Source organism: Ascaphus truei, unplaced genomic scaffold, assembly GCF_040206685.1.
Source record: "Ascaphus truei isolate aAscTru1 unplaced genomic scaffold, aAscTru1.hap1 HAP1_SCAFFOLD_1422, whole genome shotgun sequence".
NCBI lineage: Eukaryota > Metazoa > Chordata > Amphibia > Anura > Ascaphidae > Ascaphus > Ascaphus truei.
Genome location: NW_027454305.1, coordinates 2501 through 12500, shown reverse-complemented (window position 1 = coordinate 12500; position 10000 = coordinate 2501). Strand labels below are relative to the sequence as shown.

The 10000-nt window shown below is 54.3% G+C and overlaps 1 protein-coding gene across 1 annotated transcript in view; it reads left to right on the top strand.

Annotated features, from left to right (window-relative positions):
* The window catches only part of LOC142475898 (protein PAT1 homolog 1-like), a gene marked incomplete at its 3' end in the record, with an annotated part of 13655 nt that overhangs the window by 1160 nt on the left and 2495 nt on the right, over nt 1-10000 (top strand). Inside the window, exons 2-5 of the mRNA XM_075581577.1 lie at nt 4448-4541; nt 6727-6923; nt 7674-7751; nt 9706-9909. Coding sequence (XP_075437692.1) covers nt 4448-4541; nt 6727-6923; nt 7674-7751; nt 9706-9909 — 573 coding nt within the window. The remainder of the gene's footprint in view (nt 1-4447; nt 4542-6726; nt 6924-7673; nt 7752-9705; nt 9910-10000) is intronic.

Genomic DNA, 10000 nt, shown 5'->3' with positions numbered 1-10000 from the left:
TCATATCTGTGAGTGAGACTCATTTATATTACCACCAGAAGTTCACTCGCACTTAGACACCCTTAGAAAACAGTCTCTGAACACCAAAGATATAGTGTGCCTACAAATGCATAATTGCACTATATTTTTTTCATGCTCTTATTTAGAGAAGCTACATGAAAACAATATCCCTGTGAGCATTGTGTGCAATACATCCCACAGTAATTATATGGAAGTGTGACCGTAGGGGTAGCTGGCATCACAAAACTGGGATGAAGCCCAGCTAGCTGCCCCTAAATCCTTGTAACTTGGCCACCTATGTAAGGCTTATTTCAGCCAAATGTACTTTAGTATCTGGGGGAGAACAGGGAATGTGTAAGGCCGCAATTATAGTGCGATGCGACCGATGACGTCGCCACCCGCGAAAGTTCTAATTTAACTTTAAGATAGCGACGGGGTCATTGATTGGTTCAGAGACAGTCACATGTGGCGACAGTCTGTAAAAAATTAAATTTAACCCGCTTCCACATTTTTGGTCGCTCCGTTGCCACTGCGCTTACTATAAGCGATGGCGACGGAGTCAATTGTTTTGGAGCGACGTCGCATTGCCGTCGCGGGCACTCTAAGCGCAGCCTAATGCACTATGTATGTGAGAATGTATTCCAAAGCACTTTATCCAATGTTAATGCAATCCCCAAGTCTAGTTGAGCAGGCAATATGAGGTAAAGTGTTTGTGATCTATGTGTAGCACTGTGATGTGATTTGGGAGCGGGCCTGTAAAGTGTTTGTGATCTATGTCTAGCACTGTCATGTGATTTGGGAGCGGGCCCTGTAAAGTGTTTGTGATCTATGTGTAGCACTGTGATGTGATTTGGGAGCGGGCTCTGTAAAGTGTTTGTGATCTATGTGTAGCACTGTGATGGGATTTGGGAGCGGGCCCTGTAAAGTGTTTGTGATCTATGTGTAGCACTGTGATGTGATTTGGGAGCGGGCCCTGTAAAGTGTTTGTGATCTATGTGTAAGCACTGTGATGTGATTTGGGAGCGGGCTCTGTAAAGTGTTTGTGATCTATGTGTAGCACTGTGATGTGATTTGGGAGCGGGCTCTGTAAAGGGTTTGTGATCTATGTGTAAGCACTCTGATGTGATTTGGGAGCGGGCCCTGTAAAGTGTTTGTGATCTATGTGTAGCACTGTGATGTGATTTGGGAGCGGGCCCTGTAAAGTGTTTGTGATCTATGTGTAGCACTGTGATGTGATTTGGGAGCGGGCTCTGTAAAGTATTTGTGATCTATGTGTAGCACTGTCATGTGATTTGGGAGCGGGCCCTGTAAAGTGTTTGTGATATTTGGTCGCTCCGTTGCCACTGCGCTTACTATAAGCGATGGCGACGGAGTCAGTTGTTTTGGAGCGACGTCGCATTGCCGTCGCGGGCACTCTAAGCGCAGCCTAATGCACTATGTATGTGAGAATGTATTCCAAAGCACTTTATCCAATGTTAATGCAATCCCCAAGTCTAGTTGAGCAGGCAATATGAGGTAAAGTGTTTGTGATCTATGTGTAGCACTGTGATGTGATTTGGTAGCGGGCTCTGTAACGTGTTTGTGATCTATGTCTAGCACTGTCATGTGATTTGGGAGCGGGCCCTGTAAAGTGTTTGTGTTCTATGTGTAAAGCACTGTGATGTGATTTGGGAGCGGGCTCTGTAAAGTATTTGTGATCTATGTGTAGCACTGTCATGTGATTTGGGAGCGGGCCCTGTAAAGTATTTGTGATCTATGTGTAGCACTGTCATGTGATTTGGGAGCGGGCTCTGTAAAGTGTCTGTGATCTATGTGTAGCACTGTGATGTGATTTGGGAGCGGGCTCTGTAAAGTGTTTGTGATCTATGTGTAGCACTGTGATGTGATTTGGGAGCGGGCCCTGTAAAGTGTTTGTGTTCTATGTGTAGCACTGTGATGTGATTTGAGAGCGGGCCCTGTAAAGTGTTTGTGATCTATGTGTAGCACTGTCATGTGATTTGGGAGCGGGCCTGTAAAGTGTTTGTGATCTATGTGTAAGCACTGTGATGTGATATGGGAGCGGGCTCTGTAAAGTGTTTGTGATCTATGTGTAAGCACTGTGATGTGATTTGGGGTCAGCTCTGTAAAGTGTTTGGGATCTATGTGTAGCACTGTGATGTGATTTGGGAGCGGGCTCTGTAAAGTGTTTGTGATCTATGTGTAAGCACTGTGATGTGATTTGGGAGCGGGCTCTGTAAAGTGTTTGTGATCTATGTGTAGCACTGTGATGTGATTTGGGAGCGGGCTCTGTAAAGTGTTTGTGATCTATGTGTAGCACTGTGATGTGATTTGGGAGCGGGCTCTGTAAAGTGTTTGTGATCTATGTGTAGCACTGTGATGTGATTTGGGAGCGGGCCCTGTAAAGTGTTTGTGATCTATGTGTAGCACTGTGATGGGATTTGGGAGCGGGCTCCGTAAAGTGTCTGTGATCTATGTGTAAGCACTGTGATGTGATTTGGGAGTGGGCCCTGTAAAGTGTCTGTGATCTATGTGTAAGTACTGTGATGTGATTTGGGAGCGGGCTCTGTAAAGTGTTTGGGATCTATGTGTAGCACTGTCATGTGATTTGGGAGCGGGCTCTGTAAAGTGTTTGGGATCTATGTGTAGCACTGTGATGTGATTTGGGAGCGGGCTCTGTAAAGTGTTTGTGATCTATGTGTAGCACTGTGATGTGATTTGGGGTCAGCTCTGTGAAGTGTTAATTGGATTATGTGACTGTGCTCATTTCTACTATACAGACTTGTAATGGGATTTGCATGTGTACATTTGTATGGGGGGGACTCTGATTTAATCAGCTGAGATTCCTGCAGATAAAGGTGTATTGGGACAAAGGCGGGGAGCGTGGAGGTGTTAGGGCTGGGACCTGCTGCGCCCGGTGGCACGGCGGCCACACGAGCGTTCCCCACCAGCAGGGGAATCCTCCCGAGCCGGTCCCGGTCCCCCCTGGCTGCACAGCTCACTACACGCTGTGACGCGTCAGCCGAATCCCTAGCGTGGACGCGTCACGTGGTGTGGCTGTGAGCCAATGAGGAGGGGAGGCTTCGGGGAGCGGGGAAGGAGTGTGGAGGGAAAGCAGCGTGAGTGCTTGCCTGTGTGTGTGTGTGTGTGTGTGTGTATGTGTGCCTGCATGTGTGTGTGTGTATGTGTGCATGAGTGTCAGCGTTTGAGCCCGCAGCATCTCCCGAGCCCGAGGGGGGTGGGGGAGCGGGTCCCTCCGCTTAAACCTGTGTCTGTCAGCGCCCCGCCTGTCTGCAGTGCGGGCGCGCTGACTGAGGGAGCGGAGCCTTAGCCTTACAGACATTTGGTGAGTGGGAAAGAGTGGACAATCAGGTCTGCTCTGATTGGCCAGCAGCCCCTGTCCCATGTAAAGGATAGCCACAGGAGGCGATATAAGAGGTGCTGCTAATCAGAGAATCTATCTGAGAGACATTCTGTGAAGGCGTTTTAATCTTGACAGTGACCAGCTGGAGATACATGTCAGAGTGGCTGCTGTGTGATCTGCTCTCTGATATCCTGGCCGAGAATCGGACAGGGCAAGCCTGCTTGAAGCACCTAGCGAGGCTAGAGTCTACTCCCCAGGCCCCAGTTGGTATTGTATCTTGTTTTGTGCATCTTTATTTTGTCTGCTGGCTGCCAGAATAACGTCATTTTATTCTACAACCTTGTCCTGTCTGGTGCTAGGGATCCCGGTGGTGTCGGTGTAAATGTACTGGTCTCCCGTGACTGGAAGTATTAAACTTTAAAGCAAGGTGCATATCCCAAAATTGACACCACCTAGACAGTTGAGTGTATATTTAAATCCATCCTATTTTGAAATTATCTCATTAAAAGTGTGTGTGTTTCACTTTTAAATGTATATGTTAATTAAGTTTAATGTCTAAAAACAACCATGTGATGTGAATGTACCCCTGTCAGAAAGTGTGTGTGTGTGTGTGGTGTCAGGAGAGAGAGAGAGTGTGGTGTCAGGAGAGAGAGAGAGTGTGGTGTCAGGAGAGAGAGAGAGTGTGGTGTCAGGAGAGAGAGAGAGTGTGGTGTCAGGAGAGAGAGAGAGTGTGGTGTCAGGAGAGAGAGAGAGTGTGGTGTCAGGAGAGAGAGAGTGTGGTGTCAGGAGAGAGAGAGTGTGGTGTCAGGAGAGAGAGAGTGTGGTGTCAGGAGAGAGAGAGTGTGGTGTCAGGAGAGAGAGAGTGTGGTGTCAGGAGAGAGAGAGTGTGGTGTCAGGAGAGAGAGAGTGTGGTGTCAGGAGAGAGAGAGAGTGAGTGTGGTGTCAGGAGAGAGAGAGAGTGAGTGTGGTGTCAGGAGAGAGAGTGTGGTGTCGAGAGAGAGAGAGAGAGAGAGAGAGAGAGAGAGAGATACATACATACAGACGGAGACGGTCTCTCTCTGTGTGTGACGGTCTCTCTCGTGGCAGTCTCTCGAGGAGGACCGTGACCGATTTCCTGACCTAGAGGAAGATGAAGACATTGATCAGTTTAATGATGATACGTTCGGAGCTGGAGCAATCGGTGAGAGACTGAGAGAATGGCCCCCACCCACTCACCCTTCCCTTTTCCCCCCCTGATGCTAGGTGCCTCCAACCCCCCCTGATGCTGGGTGCCTCCAACCCCCCCTGATGCTGGGTGCCTCCAACCCCCCCTGATGCTGGGTGCCCCCCCCCCCCCCCCTGATGCTGGTTGCCTTCCCAACCCCCGGGCGCTCCATCTTCCCCCCTGATGCTAGGTGCCCCCCGACGCTGGACGCTCCCCCTCCCTCCCTCCCGATGCTGTGTGCCCCCCCCTGCTGCTGGGTGCCCCCGGTCCCACCTGCTGATGGGTTCCCCGCCTCCTCCTTTTGACGCCTTCATATTTTCTTGAATGTGATGGGCATCTTGTGGCCCCAAATTGTACACGCTCTGCCCCCTCTGCGCCTCTGCTCCCTCTGCGTCTCTGTGTTTTTGCTTCTGTTTCATTACATTCCCAAATGTGTGCAGAGCTCTATCCTTATGATGCAGACTTTCGCCTCAGGCACAAATACTCTTCTTTGGTGGTTTGTGGGAATGCCTGGCAGCCATTTTACTTTAACCCTGCAGTAGTTTTCAGGGTTTTGTGAGAGAGAACAGAGGGGATACGGCCTTGCTTCTCTCATTGCTTCAGCCTTCCATCCCTTAACAACGCTATCTTTTAATGTGGGCTTCTCAAAATGTCACTCTTTACGAGGCGTAATGTCGCTGCTCATGGAATCTACTCGGAAGCCCTCAGTGAGGTGTCCCTGTCTCCCTGCTGCAGCCTCTCACGACGCGCTCTGCGTTCCTGTGCAGAAGCCCTCAGTGAGGTGTCCCTGTCTCCCTGCTGCAGCCTCTAACCGACGCGCTCTGCGTTCCTGTGCAGAAGCCCTCAGTGAGGTGTCCCTGTCTCCCTGCTGTAGCCTCACGACGCGCTCTGCGTTCCTGTGCAGAAGCCCTCAGTGAGGTGTCCCTGTTTCCCTGCTGCAGCCTCTCACCGACGCGCTCTGCGTTCCTGAGCAGAAGCCCTCAGTGAGGTGTCCCTGTCTCCCTGCTGCAGCCTCCGACGCACTCTGTGTTCCTGCGCAGAAGCCCTCAGTGAGGTGTCCCTGTCTCCCTTCTGCAGCCTCTCACCGACGCGCTCTGCGTTCCTGCGCAGAAGCCCTCAGTGAGGTGTCCCTGTCTCCCTGCTGCCACCTCACCGACGCGCAATGCGTTCCTGCGCAGAAGCCCTCAAGTGTCCCTGTCTCCCTGCTGCAACTTCACCGACGCCCTCAGTGAGGTGTCCGTCTCCCTGCTATAGCCTCTCACCGATGCGCTCTGCGTTCCTGTGCAGAAGCCCTCAGTGAGGTGTCCCTGTCTCCCTGCTGCAGCGTCTCACCGACGCGCTTTGCGTTCCTGCACAGATGCCCTCAGTGAGGTGTTTCTGTCTCCTTGCTGCAGCCTCTCACCGACGCGCTTTGCGTTCCTGCGCAGAAGCCCTCAGTGAGGTGTCCCTGTCTCCCTGCTGCAGCCTCTCACTGACGCGCTCTGCGTTCCTGCGCAGAAGTCCTCAGTGAGATGTCCATGTCTCCCTGCTGCAGCCTCTCACCGACGCACTCTGCGTTCCTGCGCAGAAGTCCTCAGTGAGGTGTCCCTGTCTCCCTGCTCCAGCCTCTTACCGACGCGCTTTGCGTTCCTGCGCAGAAGCCCTCAGTGAGGTGTTCCTGTCTCCCTGCTGCAGCCTCTCACCGACGTGCTCTGCGTTCCTGCGCAGAAGCCCTCAGTGAGGTGTTCCTGTCTCCCTGCTCCAGCCTCTCACCGACGCGCTTTGCGTTCCTGCGCAGAAGCCCTCAGTGAGGTGTCCCTGTCTCCCTGCTGCAGCCTGTCACCGACGCGCTTTGCGTTCCTGCGCAGAAGTCCTCAGTGAGGTGTCCCTGTCTCCCTGCTGCAGCCTCTCACCGACGCGCTTTGTGTTCCTGCGCAGAAGCCCTCAGTGAGGTGTCCCTGTCTCCCTGCTGCAGCCTGTCACCGACGCGCTTTGCGTTCCTGCGCAGAAGCCCTCAGTGAGATGTCCCTGTCTCCCTGCTGCAGCCTGTCACCGACGCGCTTTGCGTTCCTGCACAGATGCCCTCAGTGAGGTGTCCCTGTCTCCCTGCTGCCACCTCTCACCAACGCGCTTTGCGTTCCTGCGCAGAAGCCCTCAGTGAGGTGTCCCTGTCTCCCTGCAGATGATGATTGGAGGGAGGTACACGAGCTGCTGGCGGAGATGGAGGACAAGCTCCCTGCTCCCCACATCTTTGCCCGGGTCACCTCTTCCCCCGTCCACGACCCACTGGGGGAGCAGCAAGAAGAACTGGTGCACAGCCTGAGCCAGCTGGTGAGAGAGAATGAGGAACCGGCACTGCCCCGGGGGACACGTACACAGGTCAGAGACACTCTGGGGTAAAGAGAGCGAGGCGGGAGAGCCTGAAGGGGGCAGAGCCTTAAACTCTGGGGCTGCTTGGATGAGGGTGATGGGGTTAAGTGGGTGAGGGTGCTGAGGTACAGAGCCTGGCACCTCTGGGGTTGGGTGGGTGAGGGTGCTGGGGTACCAAGCCTGGCACCTCTGGGGTTGGATGGATGAGGGTGCTGGGGTACCGAGCCTGGCACCTGTTGGGTGGGTGAGGGTGCCGGGGTACAGAGCCTGGTATCTCTGGAGTTGGATGGGTGAGGGTGGTTGGGTGGGTGAGGGTGCCGGGGTACAGAGCCTGGTATCTCTGGCGTTGGGTGGGTGAGGGTGGTTGGGTGGGTGAGGGTGCGGGGTACAGAGCCTGGTATCTCTGGGGTTGGGTGGGTGAGGGTGCTTGGGTACCAAGCCTGCCACCTCTGGGGTTGGGTGGGTGAGGGTGCTGGGGTGCCGAGCCTGGCACCTCTGGGGTTGGGTTGGTGAGGGTGCTGGGGTACTGAGCCTGGCACCTCTGGGGTTGGGTGGGTGAGGGTGCTGGGGTACCGAGACTGGCACCTCTGGGGTTGGGTTGGTGAGGGTGCTGGGGTACTGAGCCTGGCACCTCTGAGGTTGGGTGGGTGAAGGTGCTGGGGTACCGAGCCTGGCACCTCTGGCGTTGGGGAGCCTGGGGGAGAGGGGGCAGTAGTAGGAGTGCAGCTGCTGTGTGTAACGTCCCCTTCATCTCCTCAGCTTCCCTCCAGGTTGAATTGCAGTATCTGGGATTCGACTTCCTCCCTGCGCCCCATCAGAGGGCCGCTGCTCACGGAGGTAAGAAGGGGTTCGCTCTGCGGGCTTCTAGTACTGGGACTGATACATGGGCAATGCTCTGCGGGTTTCTGGGACTGATACATGGGCAATGCTCTGCGTGCTTCTAGTGGTGGGACTGATACATGGGCAATGCTCTGCGGGCTTCTGGGACTGATACATGGGCAATGCTCTGCGGGCTTCTGGTTCTGATACATGGGCAATGCTCTGCGGGCTTCTGGGACTAATACATGGGCAATGCTCTGCGGGCTTCTAGTACTGGGACTGATACATGGGCAATGCTCTGCGGGCTTCTAGTGGTGGGACTGATACATGGGCAATGCTCTGCGGGCTTCTAGTACTGGGACTGATACATGGGCAATGCTCTGCGGGCTTCTTGTACTGGGACTGATACATGGGTAATGCTCTGCGGGCTTCTAGTGGTGGGACTGATACATGGGCAATGCTCTGCGGGCTTCTAGTACTCGGACTGATACATGGGCAATGCTCTGCGGGCTTCTAGTACTCGGACTGATACATGGGCAATGCTCTGCGGGCTTCTAGTACTGGGACTGATACATGGGCAATGCTCTGCGGGCTTCTAGTACTGGGACTGATACATGGGCAATGCTCTGCGGGCTTCTAGTACTGGGACTGATACATGGGCAATGCTCTGCGGGCTTCTGGGACTGATACATGGGCAATGCTCTGCGGGCTTCTAGTACTGGGACTGATACATGGGCAATGCTCTGCCGGTCCGGGAAGGCCTCGCTCAGGTTGGCAATACTCTGCACCTTGTGGGGGGGAATAATAATAATAAATAATAATAGCATATTCTTGCATAGCGCTGCTAATTGTACGCAGCGCTTTACAGAGACATTTTGCAGGCACCGGTCCCTGCCCCGTAGAGCTTACAATCTATGTGTTTGGTGCCTGAGGCACAGGGAGATAAAGTGACTTACCCAATGTCACAAGGAGCCGACACCGGGAATTGAACCAGGCTCCCCGGCTCCAAAAACAGTGCCAGTCAGTGTCTCTCCTCACTGAGCCGCTTTGCAGGTCCTTGTGGGGGGAATAAGCGATGCTCTGCAGGTCCTTGTGGGGGGAATAAGCGATGCTCTGCAGGTCCTTGTGGGGGGAATAAGCGATGCTCTGCAGGTCCTTGTGGGGGAATAAGCGATGCTCTGCAGGTCCTTGTGGGGGGAATAAGCGATGCTCTGCAGGTCCATGTGGGGGGAATAAGCGATGCTCTGCAGGTCCTTGTGGGGGGAATAAGCGATGCTCTGCAGGTCCTTGTGGGGGGAATAAGCCATGCTCTGCATGTCCTTGTGGGGGGAATAAGCGATGCTCTGCAGGTCCTTGTGGGGGGAATAAGCGATGCTCTGCAGGTCCTTGTGGGGGGCATAAGCGATGCGCTGCATGTCCTTGTGGGGGGAATAAGCGATGCTCTGCAGGTCCTTGTGGGGGGGGGATAAGTGAAGCTCTGCGGGTCTTTGGGGGGGTATAAGTGATGCTCTGCAGGTCCTTGTGGGGGGGATAAGTGAAGCTCTGCGGGTCTTTGTGAGGGGGGGGAGGGGAGGGTGAGCGATGCTCTGTAGGTAATTTTGGGAGGGGGGGAAATGAGCAATGCTCTTTAGGTCCTTGGGGGGTGGGGGGGGAATGAGCGATGTTCTGCGGGTCCTTATGGGAAGGCGGAGGGGATGAGTGATGCTCTGCAGATGAGGGGGTGGGTGAGCGATGTTCTGCGGGTCCTTGTGGGAAGGCGGAGGGGATGAGTGATGCTCTGCAGATGAGGGGGGGGGAGGATGAGCGATGTTCTGCGGGTCCTTATGGGGGAGGATGAGCGATGTTCTGCAGGTCCTTGTGGGAAGGCGGGGGGGGATGAGTGATGCTCTGCAGATGAGGGGGGGGGAGGATGAGCGATGCTCTGCAGATGAGGGGGGGAATGGTGATTGTTCCTCTGTTATTTTCCTTGAAGGATATGAGTCCCCTCTCCATCATGCACGAGTACGGCCTGGCCCCTGCACCCCTTCCCAGCCACGATGATGCCGAGCGGGATGCCTCAGAGAGAGCCCTGCCCCGCCGCTCCACGTCCCCTGTCATTGGGAGCCCCCCTGTGCGAGCTGTACCTATCGGGACCCCCCCAAAACACGGAGGGGGCCCCGGCTTCCATCAGCAGCAGGTAATCTGTGCAGATGCACACATGTACACACACGTGAGAGACACACACATATATACACGTGACACACACACACGTGTGAAATAGAAAGTGC